This window comes from Corapipo altera, unplaced genomic scaffold (assembly GCF_003945725.1).
Source record: "Corapipo altera isolate COAL_440 unplaced genomic scaffold, ASM394572v1 75, whole genome shotgun sequence".
Classification (NCBI taxonomy): domain Eukaryota; kingdom Metazoa; phylum Chordata; class Aves; order Passeriformes; family Pipridae; genus Corapipo; species Corapipo altera.
Genome location: NW_020884887.1, coordinates 10,662,424 through 10,682,056, shown reverse-complemented (window position 1 = coordinate 10,682,056; position 19,633 = coordinate 10,662,424). Strand labels below are relative to the sequence as shown.

The 19,633-nt window shown below is 59.3% G+C and overlaps 2 protein-coding genes across 5 annotated transcripts; one reads left to right on the top strand and one right to left on the bottom strand.

The window, feature by feature from the left end:
* The first annotated feature begins 661 nt into the window (after nt 1–661).
* GPX3 (glutathione peroxidase 3) lies at nt 662–3,400 on the top strand. Of its 2 annotated transcripts, XM_027643192.1 has the most exons (6): nt 662–847; nt 1,783–1,936; nt 2,152–2,269; nt 2,486–2,585; nt 2,676–2,896; nt 3,131–3,400. In XM_027643192.1, the coding sequence occupies exons 1-5, from the start codon at nt 761–763 to the stop codon at nt 2,889–2,891; spliced, it is 675 nt and encodes a 224-aa protein (XP_027498993.1). In that variant the 5' UTR covers nt 662–760; the 3' UTR covers nt 2,892–2,896; nt 3,131–3,400. The 2 variants fall into 2 exon arrangements, with proteins under 2 accessions (XP_027498993.1, XP_027498992.1); XM_027643191.1 differs by having other exon boundaries at nt 2,676–3,400.
* A 675-nt stretch (nt 3,401–4,075) lies between these two features.
* On the bottom strand, nt 4,076–18,206 carry TNIP1 (TNFAIP3 interacting protein 1). Of its 3 annotated transcripts, none has more exons than XM_027643186.1 (18): nt 18,084–18,206; nt 12,156–12,326; nt 11,045–11,167; nt 10,668–10,750; nt 10,385–10,453; nt 8,468–8,659; nt 8,196–8,290; nt 8,037–8,118; nt 7,709–7,801; nt 7,427–7,492; nt 7,139–7,270; nt 6,925–7,053; nt 6,507–6,623; nt 6,074–6,199; nt 5,638–5,718; nt 5,311–5,505; nt 4,963–5,053; nt 4,076–4,603 (listed from the first exon to the last, which is right to left on the bottom strand). In XM_027643186.1, the coding sequence occupies exons 2-18, from the start codon at nt 12,286–12,288 to the stop codon at nt 4,578–4,580; spliced, it is 1,833 nt and encodes a 610-aa protein (XP_027498987.1). In that variant the 5' UTR covers nt 12,289–12,326; nt 18,084–18,206; the 3' UTR covers nt 4,076–4,577. The 3 variants fall into 3 exon arrangements, with proteins under 3 accessions (XP_027498987.1, XP_027498988.1, XP_027498989.1); XM_027643187.1 differs by having other exon boundaries at nt 7,709–7,798; XM_027643188.1 differs by lacking the exon at nt 7,709–7,801.
* Nucleotides 18,207–19,633: the final 1,427 nt, after the last annotated feature.

Here is a 19,633-nt window from a genome sequence, read left to right as displayed (position 1 = left end):
TGGTGCCCTGCCCTTGACCGCAGCAGGGTCAGTGTGGAGCCACAGCCCCCGAGCCCCAGAACAGCCCCGGGAGGAACCTTCCTCCAGGGCTGCTTTCAACAATACTCTAATTTACTGGGCACCAGGGAGAAAAGCAGGATCAACTTTCCCCAGCTTTGCCCTTGCAACCACTGGGGGACGCACACCCCCCGACCCCCAGCCCGGCCTCCCCGGGATGCTGCTGGGGGTGTTTAGTCCCTGCTCCTCGAGTGCCAGCACCCCACTGAGAGGGAAATGCCACCTTGGCTGGGTGCCCTGCACAGGATGGGGCACCTCTTCGCTGCGACACTTCTCTCCCCCCCTCGCTCCCTCTGCCCCCCTGGTCCCTCTCCATCTCCCGGCCCCTCTCTCGCCCCACTCCCCGTCCCCCCGGCACTTCTCCTCCCAATCTGCGGGTTTATCCCGGCTCGGATAACTTGTTGCATAAACCCTCCGCACATGCCTCTGCCCCGTGTTCCCGTGGGTGCCCCCGGTCCCTGCCAGGCCGTGGTGCCACCCCCGGGCGGTGTCCGTCCGTGTGTCCGTGTGTCCGTCCCAGAGCCCACACGGTTAACGCGGCCCCGGCCCGGCCCCCCCCGGCCATTGGCTCCCCCGCCGCAGCCCCGCAGCTATTTCTTGGCCGCCGGGCTCGGAGGTGACAGCAGGCGACAGCAGCGCTGGTCCCCGCCGCTGGCCCCGGGCTGTCAGGGGGGTGCCAGCACCCCTCACCCCGCGCCCCACCATGGGGGGCTGCTCCCGCAGCGCCTGGATTTTGCCCCTTTTCTTGGCTGGGCTCGTCCAGCCGGGGTGGAGTGAGCAGAGGGAGAAGGTAAGAGGCGGGGGGCACCTCCACGGGGCCTGTGAGGGGGGTGACGGGGGGTTGTGTGACACCCTGGGGACCCGCCTGTCCCCAAGGCTCTCTGCAGGGCTCCCCGGGGCAGGAGTGGGGCACGGTGGCCCTATGACACCCCCTCCTCCGACCTCCGCTGGGGCAGACCACGGGGATTTTCTTCCATGCACATCATCCAGGGGGTTCCCCCGTTTTTGGAGGGTGTGGAGGCTGCCATGTCCTTACAGCCCAGCGGGCAGGGGACAGGGGTGACTGTCACCCCCCCAGCCAGGCTCTCCACCCTGCCCGCTGGGACCCCACAGCCCAACGGAGCCTTCAGTCCCCGGGCACAGCCCCTGTGACTTCACCTCCTGCCAGCTCCCAAAATAGCCCCTCCGTGCACTTGGCTGTGCCTCAGTTCCCTGGTGGGGGACAGGAGATGGGCTCCCCCGAGTTAATCCCTGTGGCCCGCATGCAGGGGCTGCTCCAGCCCCGCCCTTTCCAGTGCCACCCTGATCCCCCTGTGCTGCCCCTGCTCCCCAGAGGCGTGGGGAGGTGCTGAGTCCTGCTCATTTGCCCACGGCCCGGGACACTGGGGCCGGCCTCACTGTTTTCCAGCCTCTCCCATTCCTGCCGCTTCCTGGCCAATAAACATTCCCCCGGCTGGAGCCGGGCCCGCTGCCCAGGCTTGCACATGTGTGCACACACATGTGCATCTGCATGAGCAAGCCAGCCTGTCCCATCACTGTGACCTTGGCACGCTGGAGCCTGGCTGCTGCCAGCAGTATTTGGGACAGGGGACAGACACAACGCTGGCAGCTGCACTCACAGCCAGTGCCAGGGCTCGGCCTGCTGCTCTGGTGCCTGTGGGGATGGGGAATGGGGTGGCGGGCAGCCCCCCAGCCTGCTCCCATGGGATGCTCCTCGCCCCACAGGTGGATTGCTACAACTCCGTAAACGACACCATCTACAATTATGGAGCCATGACCATCGATGGGGACGAGTTCATCCCCTTTGAGAGGTACAAGGGGAAGATGGTGCTCTTCGTCAACGTGGCCACGTACTGAGGCCTGACCCTGCAGTATGTTGGTAAGAGCCCTGCAGGGCACACACACCTCGGGGTCAGGGCAGGCAGCCCAGGAGTGGGTGGTGTCACCCAGGGGTGCAGCCTTTGGCACGTCCCTGTGGCCTGTTCTGCTTCAGGGAGCTGAGGGAAGGGGTAACATGTTCCGAGGGAGGTGGGTGCAGGTTTGGGGGTATGCCTGGTCCCCTGCTAACCCACCCCTGGCTCTCCTTGCATGCAGAATTGAATGCACTACAAAATGAGCTGAGAGACCAGGGGCTTGTGGTCCTCGGCTTCCCCTCCAACCAATTTGGGAAGCAGGAACCTGGCCAGAACTCAGAGATCCTCCCTGCTCTGAAGTGAGTACTGTGGTGGGGGCTGTGGTGCACCCCAGCTATTCTGAGGTCCCCAGCCAGGTGGTGGGTGCATAGGCTGCAGCTCCTGCTGGTTGTGACCTCCCTCCCAGCCTGGGGCTGTGGCCCCCAAAACAAGGGGTTTTGGGGTTCCCTCACCACCCCTTGTGCAACATCCAGAGCTGTCCATTGCACAGCCTCCTGCCCACCCTCCCCTTGCAGGCACGTCCGGCCAGGAGGTGGCTTTGAACCCAATTTCCAGCTCTTCCAGAAGGGGGATGTGAATGGGGTCAAGGAGCAGAAGGTCTTCACCTTCCTGAAGGTGGGTGCCGTGGCAAGGGGGGGTGAGGGGGCAGCACCCAGGTTGGTTTTTGGAGGGGGAAGGCAGTGATGCACTGGCCTTTAATTGCAGAATGCCTGTCCCCCGGTGACGGAGAACTTTGGGAACCCCAACAAACTCTTCTGGGAGCCTCTGCGGATCCATGACATCAAGTGGAACTTCGAGAAGTTCCTGGTGGGGCCTGATGGCGTGCCTATCATGCGCTGGTACCATCGCGCCAACATCGGGGTCGTGAAGAACGACATCATGGCCTACCTGAGGCAGCGGCAGGAGAAGCAGGACAAGTAGAGCTGGCATGAGGGCCGGCATCCCCCCTGGCTGCTTCCCCATCCATTCCCTCCCAGGATGTTCCCTGGCAGCCAGAGCTAAATGCTGTCCCCTTCCATTGCTGCCGTCTCTGTCACCCCCCCAGCCAGGATGCTGGGCTGGGTCACCCTGTGTCAGAGACCTCAGCAATGGGAGTGGGACATTTCCAATAACTCCATGTCCCACCTCCACCCCTGGTGGTGATGTCTCCTGGCCTCCAGCTTGCACTCCTCTGCCCCACCATCCCAGGCAGTGGGAGGATGCAGGGGCCAGCTGCCCCTGGAGCAGAAGACCACGTCTCCATGAAGGCTCAGCCCGAAAGCCCCCAGTGTGGGGTGGGCCTGGCCTGATCCTGCCGAGCACGGAGCAGCTCTTCAGTGCATTCAAGCTGCCCGTGGTTCTGGTGCACAGACGTGCTGCTCTCCCAGTCGGGGGCAGCTGACCCCTCGCCCCCCACCATAGAAACACCAAATAAAGGCTCTGCAAATGCACAGCCCCACTCCTTGGTCGGGGTAGAGAGGGAAGAGTGGGGAGGGCACAGCAGCCAGCCTGGGGGGAGCAGTTCCTAACTGGAGAAACTCCATTTTTTTTCCCCGGGCAACTGCAAACAAGGATTTGTCATCACAGTCCAGCATTTGGGGAGAGGAGGGGGACAGGGTGTAGAGGTGGGCAAAATGGGCTGCAGGTGGGACCAAGGACAGCCCCCAGTGAGGAGCATGCTGGGCCAGTGGCTCCTGCTGTCACACACATGACAGCCATGCTTACACAAATAGGGTTGTGTTACACAAAGGGTTGTGTTTGTTTTTTCCCCTCCACACCTGTTTTCTGGAGCAAGATTTGCTGTGCAATGTGAAGGACTGTCCCCGAGGCCACTGCTGCATGGAGAGGCAGACAGGACAGTCGAGACCTCCCTGCCCTGGCAGAGGTGGGGGGCAGGAGAGAGAAGGGTGGGGGGCTGAGCCCAGTGCCCAGAGGGAGGTAGGGGGGCATGGACTTGGGGCAATAGATCCTGGAGTGCCCGTGCAAGGGTTGGGGACCCCTTGTGCTCACTATGGCCCTGTGACCTAGAGCACCGGAGGACCAGCAGCCCTGGCATCCCTCCCTGTCTCCATGCAGAGGCTGCCCCAAAGGAAGCAGCTTTCGGGATAAAAGCAGAGAGACTCAGCCACACTTCAGTCCTTAAATAAATACAAAGACACCAACCAGGCTCAGGCCGGGCCATGGCTGTGGCCGGCACCTGCCTGCGAGAGTGGGACCTCCCACCGCTGGGAGAGTCCTCGTCGTCACCCGCTCCTCCAGGGGCTGAACCCAAGCCCCTGGACCGGGGCAGCTCCTGGCACGCTCCTGGGAAACGCTGGCTCCTCTTCCCCGAAGACCTGACTCAGTTCTACAGCGACGCCAGGCCTGACACCTCGGGGGGAAGGGGAAGGCTGCAGGGGCCTGACCCTGCACTGGCCGCCACCGCGATGGCCCCTCCAGTCCCTCCTTCATGATTTTCTTGGGGGGATGCTCTGCTGAGCCAATCCAGGCCACGAGTGCAGCCACGTGCACCACATGTCCACACACAGGGATCGGCAGCCGGAGGAAGCTCCTGGATACACACACACGGGCACACACACACACCCTACTCCTCTTCCAGTGGTGTCGGAGCGCAGCCGGTCCTTGGCGTTAGGGCAGTCCAGGACCTGCCTGTTCTGGAACACAAGACAGGGGTGGCAGGGGGTAAGTGCAGCTCTTCATGCCCAGACAAGCCCCATGGGAGGGATGGCAGCCATGGCATGGCTGCTATTCCCGAGCACCAACTGCCACAATTCCGTGAGCTTTTGGAGCTCAGCCCAACTTCAGGTGCTGTGGGGATGCTGGTGGGGATGCACCAGGGACCAACCCCATGTCATAATCACCCCCTCAGCTGATGAGAGGGGGGTTGAGGGGAAATGGGCACTGCCTGGAAAGATAAGCCCCCATCCCTCCCCCAGGTCTTCAGCCAAGCACCAACTTCAGGGGTTCAAGTGAAGGACAGGGGCACCCTCACCACCAGGGGTCTGAGCCTTACCCAAGTCCTTGGGGACTGGTTTCACCCCAGCCACTGCTTGGGCGTTCTGGCTGCGAACCATGGCACAGGGTGGGCGCCAAGGGTACTCAGGCTGTGGGAGGAGATGGAACACAGTGAATTACCAGGCATGTGAATCATGAGGCTGCACTCCCTGATTGATTGCCAGGGTGTGAGGAGGAGGAGGGGGAGGAAAGGGGCTGAGCAGTCAGATGCCAACAGGACACACGTGCTCAGCTCCCTGCTCTGTGATTCAGGGGCCCCAGAGGAGCTGCTTGCTCAGCAGTGAGCCCCAGACCCACTCACATGGCCCCTCTGCTCCCCCTTGTGCTGGCACAGGTAGACACTCACCGGGGGGAAATGCTGGAAGTTCTGTCCCGGCGTGTGCTCGCCTGGCATGGCTGGCGGGTATCGGACCTGCTGCCACTCATCGAAGCCGTGGTACATGGGGTGAGCCATGGGGGGACTGTACTGGTACTGGTACATGGGGCAGGAAGGGCCCAGCGGCCCTGGCACCGGCTCGGGGTGCAGCCTCTCTCCAGAAGCCTGTGAGGAGCCAGGATAGATGATGGATAGATCCTGAGGGCAGTCCACCACCACCACCATCACCTGGCTCAGAGGTGCCAGGCCTGTAGCCCACACTCCCTCTGCCTAAGGAGGGTTTCTTCCCATCCCCACCTGTTTGTGCTGTTTCAGCAGCTTCTTCAGCTTCTCCTTCTCCTCCTTCTCCCTCTGGCAGTCATCTTTGGAGGCTCGCAGCTGGGAGCAAGGAGAGTTAGTGCAGAGCCCACCCTGCCACCCCCATGTCTGTGTGATGAGTGAAAGGAGATGCTCTGGCAGTGACATCCAGCAGAAAAACCACCCCTCTGCTCTCCTGTCCTCCCTCAGCCCCTACTCTTAGGTGCTCTTAGGTACAGGGGACTGTGACACTGGGGACAAGAACCTCTGACATACCCAGGGCAGACACAGGGCTTCCAGAGTGCTGCTGGTGACACCCAGCCCCTGCTCTGAGGTGGGCATGGGGGCTGTGACACTGGGGATGAGCACTTCCAACACACACAGGGATTACATGGGGCTCCTGGAAATGCTGCTGGTGGCAGCCAGCACTAATCACCTGGTTGTTGGAGAGGACCAACTGCTTCTGCAGCTTTTCCAGCTGCTGCTTCAGCTCTTCCTTCTCCTCATTCATCCTCTCCCTGTCACTCCGCTCCCGTTGGAAGTCTTCCTCAAAAATTTTCACCTGGCAGGAGGGAGGAATGTGTGTGCACCACACCAAGGGCAGACACCTCCCCAAAGCACCCCTATGACTGACTTGCCATCCTTGACCCCATCAGCTACGCCAAGCCCCAGGCATGTGGGCTGTCACAATGGCCCATGGCTGTGGTCCTTCCAGCTGAATGCCTGGAGGACGCTGAGCTCGGTCCCCAGTCCCCACCACCACAGCACTGACACCCACCCAGCTGCTGGGCAGCTCTGGGTTCTTTGCTGGGAAGGTCCAGGACATGTAGCTCCTTCCCTGCCTCCAGTGGCTCCGTGTCCTGCCCTACCTGCTGCTTGAGTAGCTCGTTCTGGGTCAACAGCTCCTGCTGTGGCAGCTTCCCCGCTGGCTCCATGGCAAAGATGGGTGGTGGAGAGGCCTGGACATTCAGGGCCTCTTCTAGTGCCTAGGAGGAAGGGAAGGGAGCAGGGTCAGAGCAAGGTGCAGTCCCCAGGATGTCTCTGGAGTACCATGGGCATGTGCCCAGCATGGGAAGTGGGTATAACTGGGCAGGGGCATGAGGGACAACAGACCCTCCTTGAACCCCCTTTCCTGGGAGCCCAGAGGGATACGGTGAGCCTCATCTGGCACAAGCCTCTGCCTGGGCAAGAGTGGTTTGATCAGGGTCAGTTTGGGATTTGAGAGAGGTGAAGAGACCGGAGAACATGAAAGACATTTTGCAGTGAGGGGTTGTGCCCTGCACCCACCTTGTTTAGCCTCTGGATCTCCTTTTCCTGGTATTCCCGCTGCCTGGTGACTGGAGCCAGCTGCTCCTGCAGGAACCGCATCCTCTGCTGCAGGTCTCTCACCTCCATGGACAGCCTTTCCTTCTCTGCCTGCAGGACCGGGCGTGGGAGGGAGATCAGCCAGCGCAGGGCAATAGGGCTGGCAGCTCCCTGTCACTCTTCCCAAGGCACTCACCTCTTCCGTTTCGATGCGGGACTTGGCCAGGAGCAGCTTGCGGTCAAAATCCCGTTGCTTTTGTTCCCGCTCCGCCTCCAGCTCGGTCAGTGCCCTGCGGGCCTCGGCCAGCTCCTGGTGCAGGTCCGTGACCTGCCAGGGGAGAGTGGGGACGTTGGCCTGGAAGGACCCACAATGGGGGGAAAGGGGGCGCAGGCAGCCCCCAAACATTCCCCTGCACCCTGTTTCCTCTGAGTCCCCCCCACCCAGCACCCAGTAGAGATGTGGCCCCCGAGCATCCAGCCCTACCTTCTGCTCGTACTTCTGCTTCATGGCGCGGAAATGCTGATCCCACTGTTTATTCACCTCCAGCAGCTGCAAGGAGAGAGGGATGGCTGAACAGGAGCCCAAACCCTGCTCCAAGCCAGCTGTGGCAGTGCCCAGCAGACTCCTGACATGAAAGCACCTCGGGGACCAGCTGGATGGAGATCTCAGCTCCAGCAGTGCTTCCCTGTGGCTCTGCAGCCCTGCCCCAGTCTCTTGGTGCCATCCCATCCCAGCCCTGTGCCTCCCTCCCAGCCTGGTCCTCACCTCCCTGCGCTGGTGCTCCAGGATCTTCACCTTCTTTTCCTTGGCTTCCAGCTCTTCTCTGCCCGGCGCCTTCTCCACCATGGCCCCGCTCTGCTGGACGCGCACGGGGGGACCCTCAGGGCTTTTGTGGAGGCTGTGCCCAAGGTCGGCTAAACTCAAGCCAGTTCCCCTCCCACGGCCTCTCCCATCCCCTTGAGACCCTGAGAAGTCTTGCTGGTCATACTGGGACAAACTGGGGGCTTGAGTAAGATGAGGCCACCTTTGCTGATGTGTCAGCGGGCTCCCTGCCTCCTTCCCGGCCCTCTCCAAGGCGATGCTGCCTCCTCACCTGCTGCTGCTCGGCAGCTTCCCTCTTCCCACTGTCCTGGCTGCTCAGCGTCACCATCCTCCGGAGCTCCTGGTTCTCACACCTGCAGGCAGGGAGGATGGGTCAGTGGGAAGAATCTCCCAGGGCAGCCCTGTCCCCCTCCACACCACCCACCCTCACCTGAGCTTTTCCAGAGCCTGGTTTCTCTGCTCCAGGTCCCTCTCCAGCTTGGTGCGCAGTTCCTTGTTCTCACTGTGCAGTGTCTCACACAGCGTCTGGAGGGTGAACACTGGCAGCATGAGGACGTGGCCAGGAGCCTGCTGGGCCACCCACCTCCCGCCAAACCCTGGCATGAAGGTGGGCGTTCACCTCAGGGTGGACAGGAGGGGATTGGCAGGGAAAAAACAAAGGCAGGAAAACCCCCACGAAAAGCCAGGCCAGCCCTTGCTCACCTGCAGGAACGATGTTCTCTGCTCGTTCTTGTGCACCTTGGAGGCCAAGCGCTTGAGCTCAGAGGCCATGTAGCCCATGCGCACAAAGACCTGGTCCTTGCTGGCTTCCTTGGCACAGCCGCTCAGCGTGTTCTCCAGCTGCTGCAGCTGGGGCAGCAGGTTGGCATCTTCGTTCAGCGGCTGCTCCAAGTCCTGGGAATGGGATGAAGTGCAGTCAGACCAGTTTAAGGAACACTGCAAAGCTCCCTCTTGGGGAAAAAGTCATCCTCACCTCCCACCCTGGGCTGTGCTGGGCAGCTGGACCTGCAATAAGCCTTCAGTACGCTGAAAAACTGCCAGCTTTGTAAGGGTCTGATTCCCAGCTGCTGGACATGGGACACCAAGACCCCAAGTGCAGGGAGGACATTAGGGCAGCAGCTTTCCCAGGCCATGGATTCCCTGTGCCCCTTGGTAGTCTGAGCAGACCACACACTCTTGATTCGCTGATAGCAACAGAGGCATTTCCACCCCTGCTCTCTTCTCCACCTGAGGTCTCCCCATCAGCACCAAGACTAGAAATCCCAGCTCTTGAGACTGTCCATGTGTGCCCTGGGCTGTGCTGGAAAGCGTGGTCTTACCCAATCCCCATTTTCTCCTTCCTCCTGTTCTCCCTCGGTGCTCCCCTGCTGCTGTGGCACACCAGGCAACAGGAACCTGAGCTCTTTGGCAGTTGGCAGCCAAGAGGGTGATGCACGGGATTTAAACAGTAGCTGGGAAAGCCCAGATCAGGGTGCACCCATCAGTGCCAGGGCGTACCCCTGCCCACGCATGGGGGGTGTCCCCAAGAGGTTTGTGCTCCCCTGGTGTGGCTGGTTAACTCCTCCATTGCCTGGGAGACACTGCCAGCACAACAGAGCCCAGCTGGCACACACGGCACTGCCGGGACGAGGTGAGGATGTGCTGCCACACCTTTGCCTGCTCTGCTCCTGGCCCTGCTGACTCACCTGCTGCCTGTGGGAATACCCTGGGTGGCATCATATGGGGCCAGGAGCTCAGTGTGTCCCCAGCACCCTGACCCTGGGGTTTACAGCCCTGAAACAGCTGTGGGAGGGTGTGTGTGGAGCATAGCATGGCCAGCTCTTCCCACCCGTGCTGGCTGGCAAGGGGAGGCAGTGAGGACCCAAGCCCAGCTGGAGTGCTGGGAAGACCACCTGTGAGCACAGGACTAGGACTTGGCTCAGGCACCAGCATCTGATTGCCAGGCAGATGCCATCACATTCTCCATCACCCATGGCTGCACCCCAGGAGTGTCCAGTGAGACTCAACCCCTCCTAGGGCCTCTCTGGCCAATGTGAACAGGGATGTTCAATGAAAGCAAAATCTCTTACTGGTACCATGTGGTGCAAGCGGATGTTCATCTCTGCTGGGCTCCCCATCCCTCCTCCTCTCCCTTCCAGCACACACAAAAAGCCAGAGTGGGACAGGACAGGGTAGTGACAGCCAGGGAGGGACATTCAGGTGGCAGCAAACGGAGCACACAGAGGTGCCTTGGCTAGGGCAGACCCTGTCAGCAATGATGGGGCTTGGAGACCCAATGGTCTCACCCAGTGTGGGCATCAGGTGAACATCCAAGTGTCACTGGGTTGTCACACCCTGCCACTGTTGTGTGACATCTGCAGACACCAGTGCCCCATCTGTCTGGGGCTGCTTCACTGGCCCTGTGCCCAGGCAGTCCAGTCAGGCCACTTGTTCTTGGGCGCTCCTGTCAAGTTTATCCCTCCTTTGTAGTTTGCCTAAGGGCTGCCTTGACATGGGTCTGTCAGCCCTGCCTGTGCCTGCTGGGGCACAGTGCTGCCTGCCTGCACACCCCCAAACCCCTGGCACTACCACACCGACTGGCTCGACTCCCCAAGTCCCACAGGCACCAGGGCCACTCACCGCTCTCCTGTTCTCCTGGGGAAACCCTTGTGCTTCGACAGTGACGACCTCAAACTCCGAGGAGGATCCCTGCAAGAGGAGGCAGCCAGGTCAGGGCTCCCTGGGGAATGGTAGCCCAGGATATCCACCACAAGAAGACCACCAGGAGTAGAGCAGAGAAGCTGACTGTTTCAGGTTTATCCCTGTTTCTAGAGGCTAAAGGCTGTCTCCTTTTGCTTTAACTAGGTGGAGAGTCCCTCCCTCCAGCCACGCCAGCACCAGCTCCCACATTCACCAGACTCACACTCGGAGGTGATTTCCGTACTTCCATGTCCGTCTGGGCGCTGCCCGGGGCTGCCCGTGTGAAGCTGGGATCAGGGCCGACAGCTGCAGAGAGGAGAGAGGATGTAGCCATGAAACTTTTGGACAGGAGGGCTTCTCCTCACCTGGGATGCAGACCCCTGCCAGGTCAGGCACCCACAGATGGTTTTTACCCCAGCTATGGAGATGGGACAGAAACCTCCTTCTGGAAGGGAGGATGGCAGTGCTCTGATACACTCTAGAGATGACAGGGTTGCAAGGGACCTTCATAAAAGTCTCCTGCACACTCTTTCCCTTCCCCCAAGCCCAGGATTCTGAGCCATTGGGTTATTCCTCCTCCATGAGCCTCACGTCTCCTACCTCCGGTTTTCACCAAGTCCTCCAAGGAAGATGATGCCATCAGCATTTTGTTGTCCTTCACAAGGTCCTCTGCCTTCTGCCGCAGCTTGGATGCCTCGACCTGGGACTCCTCCAGAAGCTCTCCTGTTGTGGGCAACAGCAGAATGCTCAGCCTCCTTCCCCAAGTGTCTGCCCTGCAGCAGCCCCATCCACCAGTACCAAACACTCTATTTGGGTGGAGCAGTGCCCAGAATAGTCCTTCTTCACCCAGAAACAACTTTTCTGGGACAAATCCAATGGCAAAGCTGTATCAGTGGCTCACTGACTTCAGAAATCCCCATGACACACAGAGGAGGCAGAAGGGCAGCACTGTGTCTCTTAGAGGTTTCTTCCACTTCCCAGAAGAAGTGAATTTAAGCCTCGGTGGTGTCCCAAGGGGTCCAGCCTGCCCACTGTGGGGTCTGTCACCAGCAATGCAATCCTCCCCCTACCCTGGGTGGTTGCTGCCACACCAGCAGAAGCTGGTCACAGGTAAGGGCATGGTGACACAACAGCAATCACGAGGCAGGTGGAAATTTGGCTGCAGAAGCAGGACTTGAAAGGGGAAGCTGGGTCACGAGACCGAAAGCAAAACTGGGGGTGGGGGGAAGGCGGTCAAGGACAAGAAAGGGGGTAGCCCAACTAGGCTGGAGCATTTCCACACTGGCATGTCCCTGCTGGCAGAGAGCACCCAATACCAGGGTCTCTGAGCAGCACCTGGGAAAAGCCTCTGACCCAAAAGAGCTTGGAGGAGGTGGGGGTTTTCATCAAAAGCAGAACAGACCCCAGCACCTGTGAACTCCAAGAAGCTGACTTAGCTCCAGAACTTGCCTTTTCTTCCCAGCCATTTATCCCACTGTAAAGCACCATAGAAGTTCAGCAAAACCCTTGTTCCCCCTGCACCTTCATGTGAAAAAGCTCAGGCATCCTGCTCAACCCCCCAAGACAGGGAGAGCTTTACTGCTGCCCCAGTGTCAAGACCCACCACTTCTACCAGCACCCTTCTCAACTTTGCAAGAAAACCCCAGGCTTGGTGGGCACAGGCTGGGCTCCCCCAAAGGCAAACCTCATCCCCCTGGCATGCAGCAGTTACCAATAGACTTGATCCCCTGCATCTTCTCCTTCAGCCGGGTGTTCTCCTCCACCAGGCGCTCCAAGGCCGTGGATCCATTCTCCTCTGAGCCCCCACCAGGGTCGTAGATGCGGTAAGGTCCTCTCCCTTCCATGCCTGCTGTTCAGTCACCTATCTCCCAGCTGGGCATCCCTGCAAGGCAGTGGAGCACAGCGTCACCTTCCTCTGGCTCCAGACAGTGCCACAGTCCCCTGGTCCCAACCCTGTGGGGCCCTGGGGTGCTGTGCTGGTGAAGGCAGCGCTGCCTCACTACTCACCAGCCAGCCAACAAGTGTCCCAGGTAAAGGCACTTCCCCCTCCAGCCCTGCTGGGGGTGAACATGTCGGGGTGACTCACGGCCATGAGAAGTGTCACACGAGGAGGCATCACCAGCAGCCCTGCTCAAGGCTGGCTCTCACCCTTGCAGGGCATGGGAGTAGCAGAGGAGGTGGCAACCACTGGTTGCTGCATCCCAGGAAGGATGGAGACCCAGCCCAGGAGCATCCACCCATGCCAGTCTGAACCTGGACACTGTCACCAGGACATCCTGCTCAATGGTATTTTTGTGGGGCATAAAGTCTTGTTGGCGCTGTTGGGGAGGGGCACTGTCTGCACCCCCAAAAACCTTAACCTGCAGCTGTGGGGAAATTTGGGCAGCATTGTGGGGATGAGCCCCAGGAGCCAGGCAGGGACCCGCTCTGCCCTCCGGCTCAGCCGGAAAAACCGGCTGCCAACAGCGTGGCTTCCTGAATCAGGCACAGGGAACAGCCAGGCATGTGCCAGGCTGGGAGCAAAGTCCAAGGAGACGAATCATCTGCAAGCAGCCCACTATTTGCTTTTCCAATTCCTTGCACTTGCGGGTGGCCTAAGGCCTCCCCCTTGCTGAGGTCTGGCCTGGGGACAGCTGGGCAAGATCCTGGCTCCAGGTCTCACTCATCTCCTGGGGGGATAAAGCAGCTGCTGTGAATCACAGCACAACTTATCAGAACTGTCCCCCCTGATGCCAGCTCCATAATGTGGAGTAGAGCAGCAGCTGAGAAGGTCCCAGTGCCAGCTAGAGCTGGGGTGCTGGCTGGTGACACAACGGGAGCACCCCAAAGTGTTCTTCCCCCAGCCAAGGCAGCTGGGTGCTGGTGAGCAGGAGGGGGCTGAGGGGATGCATTTTGAAAGGAGAAGGGGGTAGCCCGTACCCGAAACTGTCTCAGCCTCAGACTAATGCTCATGCCATGAGTGATCCAGGCTGATCTCCGGTTTGGATGACCTGCCTGCCAGGGAGCGGCAGGGACTTTCCAGATGACAACTGCCACCTGGCAGCATCCACAACTGGAGCAGCGATTAACGCCTGTCTCAGCGGCAGGGAATTAGGCAAGGAATTAGAATCAGGCCTGTCCTCAGTGGCAGACTGCTTCTAGGAGATGCACTGGTGGGCCACACCATCCTCCTGCCCTGTGGGTGCTGCCAAGCCCCCCACTGCTTGTAGCCCCATCCCAAGCAGCTGGAGGTGGTGATCACCGGGAGCTGTCCTGCTGCCGTGGTGTGGGGTGAGCTGAGGAGCGGATATTCCTGGGGCCCAGAGCAGCTGACAGGAAGCTATGGATGCCCCAGCCCTGGAATTGTTCAAGGCCAGGTTGGATGGTGCTTGGAGAAACCTGATCTAATGGGAGGTGTACCTTCCCATGGCAGGGAGTTAGAATTAGATGATCTTTAAGGTCCCTTCCCACTCAAACCATTCTAGGATTCTATGAAATCCCTCACAGCCTCCTGCCACAGGATGGGGAAAACTGGAGCAGACCTGCCAGTGGGGAGGACAGAACCCAGCATGGAGGCACACATGTGGCCCAGTGGCACCTCCATGGCAGGCAAATGCTGTGACATGTGCCCAGCCTGGCAGAGGACTGGGATGGCACCACAGGCAGGCTGGGGACATGAGCCTGTTTCTCACTGGTCTCTAGTCACCATATGCTGCTCCAGATCTGGTGCTCTGGGAAGAGCTGGTAGCAAACCCATCTTGCAGTGAGCATCTTGCGGGACATCCATGTCCTCCACCGGGACAAACCCAGTTGTAGACTAAGGAAGGTGGGAACAAGCTGTCCTCTCGTGTGGTACCATTTCCCCATGTGGCTTTGCAGCAGCTTGAAGTACCGGCCCCTATTTCTCTTACACTCCAGTCCCCAAACCTGGAGGTTTTCTGCCTTGCCCCACAGCACACATGGGAGGTTCCCAGCCCCTGCAGGAACCCCTCAAACCCAATCCAGCTGCACTGATCACCTTGTCAGAGCTCGTTCACAGTGATCCCATGTTCTTTCAGCCAGATGGAGCCACCAAAAGTCTCTGCTATGCCCAATTCTCAGGATTTTATTAAGAATTATCTACCCCAGGTCTGCACCCCACTTGGGAGATTGCAGCAGAGTGGACACAGAAGCTGTTTTCAAACAGCAGCTGCGGAGAGGAACTGAACTATCTCCAGCTGACGGAAGCACAGACCAGCCACAAATTCAACAGCAAACAATACCCAGCAAGAGGGAGGAGTTTCCGCAGTACCAGGGTCAGGGAGGGTTTCCTGGAGTGGAGACACAGCCCAGTTTCTGCAAGGAGTGGCTGGGACACAGCTGTCACCCTGGTGACCAGGTCACTGATCCCAGTCCTGGTTTGTTGTTTGTTGTTGTTTTTTTTTTTCCTTAAGAGTTCTGACAGGTGAGATTTACAGTGGTGGAAAATCTCATTTCAAAAAAAACACTGGGGGAGGAGAGAGAGGACCACAGACCAGCACCTATTAGTGATTAGAAACACGAGGAAAACATGACTACTACAAACTCCAGCAGAAACCACCGAACCACCAGAAAACACTTCCCTCTTTGCCAGTCAACAGTTCCTAAGCTAATCTGACAGTATTTCACAGCCCTTGGGGCTGAGGGCCAGGCACAGACCGTGGCTGCCTGGCTGTAGCTCGCTGGCTCTGTGCCCAGCCATGGATGGAGACTGCCAGACGGTCACCCGTGGGCGTTGCTGGTTCCAAGCAGGGCACCAAGACCTTCAGGTAGTAAAATTTTATGACAGCTCAGCAAAACCAGAGAATGAGAGTGGGAGTGGGCAGGGGAGGCTCCTGGGTGAAGATGAAAGCAGAGTGGTATTTAAATAGCTGTGCTGTGGCTTGGAAGTGAGCAGGAACTGTCACTGCTGTCACCCAGGATGACATGCACCACTTCCCCAGCCTTCCCTGTACCAGCCATGCAGAAGGACATGATTCTGGCTTTAAAATTGCAAACAGCTGAAGATCCCAAGGCAGAGAATGCGAATCCTATGCAGCAAGCACTGCTGGAGGTCTGCTTTGGGTAGTGAGCCCTGTGGTGGGGACCAGCATCTCAAAGCTGAGGCCTTGGCAGCCCATCAATTCCCATCCTGCAATCCATGGTGGGGGCTCAGTCCAGCCCTTGGGAGAAAGAGGTTTTCCTTACTCCATCACACGACAATCCCAGGAAGCCTCCTCCACACCAGGATCGTAGGAGGTGAAAGTAAATCCCTGCAGGCTGCCAGCAGAATTTTCCCATGACCGGGGCTGCCGGATCCCCGGCATCCCTCCTCAGAGGAAAAGCAAAAGCCACTCAGACACTATGGAAGGATTTTGTTGCTGCTGTTGTTGTTTGATCATTTTACTGGAAATCAGCAAAAAGCCACAGACCCCAGCCTGGTTTTGTCTTCCTCTCCAGAGCTCCAGCAGCTCCCAGACCAGGGACAACTGGGCTGCTGAACTGGTCTCATTTGCAGGGAAGCAAAAGCAGAGCTGGATTTAGGAGGGAGCAATAACGAGACTTTCTGGGCACTGCAGTCCACTGGGCTGGGAGTAATAAAAGAAGAGGGAAGCAGGCATTGCAAGGCTCAGGTCTTAAAGGGAAAAGCCTAAACCTCCACTTGAAGCATTTTCCTTTCCAGCCTATTTAGCCACAGAGAGAGGGTGGGAAAGGCGAGAGCCCTACCCAAAACACAGCAGGTAGTACAGATGTCCTGCAGCCAGAAATCCTACTCTCGCCTCAGAAACCCACCTCCCGCAGAGCTTCAAAAAACAACCTGCTTCTGATGCGGCTGCTCATGAGGAAAATAAAGCATTTCCCTGGGTCTGCCGGGTCTACAGACACGGCTGCAGAGCTCCTAAGCATGGCCCCAAGCTCCAGCACAGGCAGGACATGCAGCCAGACATGGTGGTGGTGCTCTCTTGGCAGCACCCTGGGGGTTTAATGCAATGGGTCTTCTGCTGCAAAGACAACTGCCTCATGCTGCCTGCTCCACTTCTCCCTGCAGAGCTCAATAACATCATGGCTGCTCATCACAGCGCTCCAAAGCAGAGTAAGGCACAGCCACCCCTTTTTCTTGCTTCCAAGCTACTCCTTTCCAGTGTGGTGCACTTCAGCCGGCACAACAAAGCCACATCAGCAAAGCTTCCTCTGTCACCCAAAGTATAAGAATTGCTGCTTTAAAACAAATCCTCCAATGCCACAAGAGTAGATGGTTCAGTTTCCTCCGCCCATGAATGTTTTGTACCAGCTGCTGGCAAGCAACAACCCACGGCCCTGCGCTAAATAGGTCTGTTTTGCATAGGTCAGGCCAAAAGGGCATCGTGGGATTTCTTGCAGAGCCAGGAACGATGCCAAGGGCTGCAAAAAGCCTCTCCTGTTTTCTTGTTGCTCACTTCACCTCACCACAGACAGCTCTCAAGGACATGTGTGGCTGGAGCCCTCCAGAACCCATCCCAGTGCCCAAAGTCTGGTCCCTGGAACGCTTTGTCTGGCAGTGCTCTCCATGAAACATGCACTCCAAAAGAGCTTGTGGCAACAGAACAGCTCCCACTTCCCCAGCGGATGGGAATAACCCACCCCAGTGATGGGAATAACCCATCCAAGTGATGGAAAAAATCCATCCAAGCGATGGGAAAATCCAGCTCAAGGGGAAAGGCTGTATTTGACTCCCTGATATGGCGAGCAACCTGTGCCAGGGACATTGAGGAACAGGACAGCTGGATCTCTGAGAGGCTGCAGGTCCCCAGAGTGCCACTTGGAGCCATTCTCACCCCAAAGCAGCAGTGACAGGCAGCATCTTTTTTTCTTTCTTTCTGCCCTCCGTGGGGATCTTAGCATGGAAGTGAGGGAGGAGAGAGGGGGACACAGGCTGTGCACCCTCTCCCAAAAGAGGATGCTGCTGCCATTCCTGCTCCAGCTATTCCAGCCTCTGGATCAGCATTCTATGGGGACACACACCACCAGACCAGGAGGTTAAAGTCAAAGAGGAAGGAAAACAGCGTGGACAGGAGGGTCCTTGGATGCGTGGCCATGGGAGACCCGCGCACTAGAGCTGCCCGGCGGGGAGCGCAACCCCGGGATAACCGGGAGGCAGATGCGTGGGCCCGGGAAACGCCGCGGTTGTGCAAGGCGGGACGAGGGAGGAGCGGGGCCGCCCCCGGGGGATCGGCACCCGGGGGGCTGTGGGATCCCCACCCTGCACCCCCCGAGCCTCCTCCTCTCCCCCCGGGCATCGCCACCACCAACACGGGGTGGGGACCCACACAACCAGCCCGACCCCCGCGAGAGCGGCAGGGTGCGGGGCGTCGGCAGCCCCCGCCCTGCCCGGGAAAGGGGAAACTGAGGCACGGCACGACTATCGCGACCGGCCGCGACACCCGGTGGACGGCACGGCCCCGGCCCCCTCCGGGGTCTCACCCCGACCGCCCGAGCAGCCCGAGAGCTCGCGGAGCGGACAGATACGGCCGACACGCAGCCTCCGAGCCCGCCAGCCCCGATCACCCCCGGCCCGGGACCCTTCGCTGCGGCGACGCGACGCCGGTGCCCGGTAGGACCTCGGTGCCGCGGGCAGCGCTCCTGTCCCCGGGGGCGGCAGGGCCTCGCGCCGCTCCGAGCTCACCTGCCGCACGCCCCGCGGCGGGGCTGCTGCCGGGATCGGGATCGGGACCGGGATCAGGATCGGGATCGGGGTCCGGCGCTCCCCGCTCCGCCACCAGCACCGGAGGCGGCGGTCCCGCCCCCGGGAAATTCCCAGCCTGACGGACAGGCGCCGCAGCCAATCGGCGCGCGGGGCAGGGTATAAAGCGGGAGGGAGGGGAGGTGGTGCGGAAGGTGCCCGTCATGGCGGATGTGTTGTGGCTGTGCGTGCGTCCCCTCAGGGTCCCTGGGGCTGCGCGGGGCCCCGCCCGGCTTAGTGGAGCTCTGAGGGGCGGCAGGAGCCTGCCTGCGCCTTCCACCTTAGTGGGGAGTTCCGCTGGTCGCGGAGCGGCTCTGCCGAGCCCCCTCAGCGGCTCTCCCGGCGTGTGGAGACACAAAATGGCGGGGCCGAGGGGACAGCCCGCCGGGGGGGTCCCCGTGTGCCCCCGCTGGGGAGGGGGATGGCTGAGGGGAGGCAGCGCCAGCTCTCCCCTCTGCCCCAGGAAGGAGGACGGCGCTGCTGCGAGCCGGCTGTGGCTGACCAGAGCCTTCCTCTGAGAATTCCCCACCGAGCCTCGCAGTTAATGTTAGACGAGGAAATTACACCCTCTAACCGGAGCGTGTGTTCCGGGATCCTTCTCCTCTGTGCTGCTGCTGTGATTATCGTGCCGTCATGGACCACCAAAATTAGCCAGAGGAGCAAGAACCAAAGGGGACACCACCTGGTTTCACTCCACTCGTTGGGATTTGCTCAACAACTACCTGATTTTCTTTCTTGTCTTGGTTTTGCCACATGGAAGGTGGTGGGGTTTTAAAAATATAAGTAAAAACAAAAAACCGGGAGCAAAGAAATCCCACTGTAAGGCAGCCGTGCTGCTTGCTCTCTGCCTGCAGTCTGTGCACGTCCTCCTTAGGTGACCTGGTGTTGGGTTCACCGAGGTCCTTCAGCGGAGATCGAGCTGTTTCCCACTGTCCCAGTCCTGGCTTCTTACCCAGCTCTGTTCACACAGCTCCACGGCCTCTTGGCGCGTTGATGCTTTGGGTTTTAAAAATTAAAAGCCAATAAACCCCTTTCCCTGACTACCTTTTACTGACAGCAGGACGTTGCCCTGGCAGCCCAGCTGGGTCACTGGAGCTCAGCGGTGCTGGGACCCCGATGTGCTCTCTGTGCTCTGAGGTCTCAGCTGGGGATGAGACAGCAGGACCCCATGCCCAGACAATAAATTCCCTTTTGTTCCCTGGAAGTCTTGTTTTACCCCAGAGGTCCAGTGCTATTCTGTAAACCCTCAGAAAACCTGCCTTCAAAACTAAACGCAGTTCCACAGAACTAGAAAACACCTTGCCTATGTCTTAATGCCTCAGCCTGCACAAAATAATCAGATCCTTATTTCTGTGAGGAGTGAAGGGGGTGGCATGGTTCAGCTTTGTGGCACCCCAAAAGCTGCCTGTCTTCCCCTCACTCCATTTCCCCACGAAAATATCATCATGTTACTCACCTGGTCAGGTTGTGGAAGGGCTGGGGGGGGGAGGGTG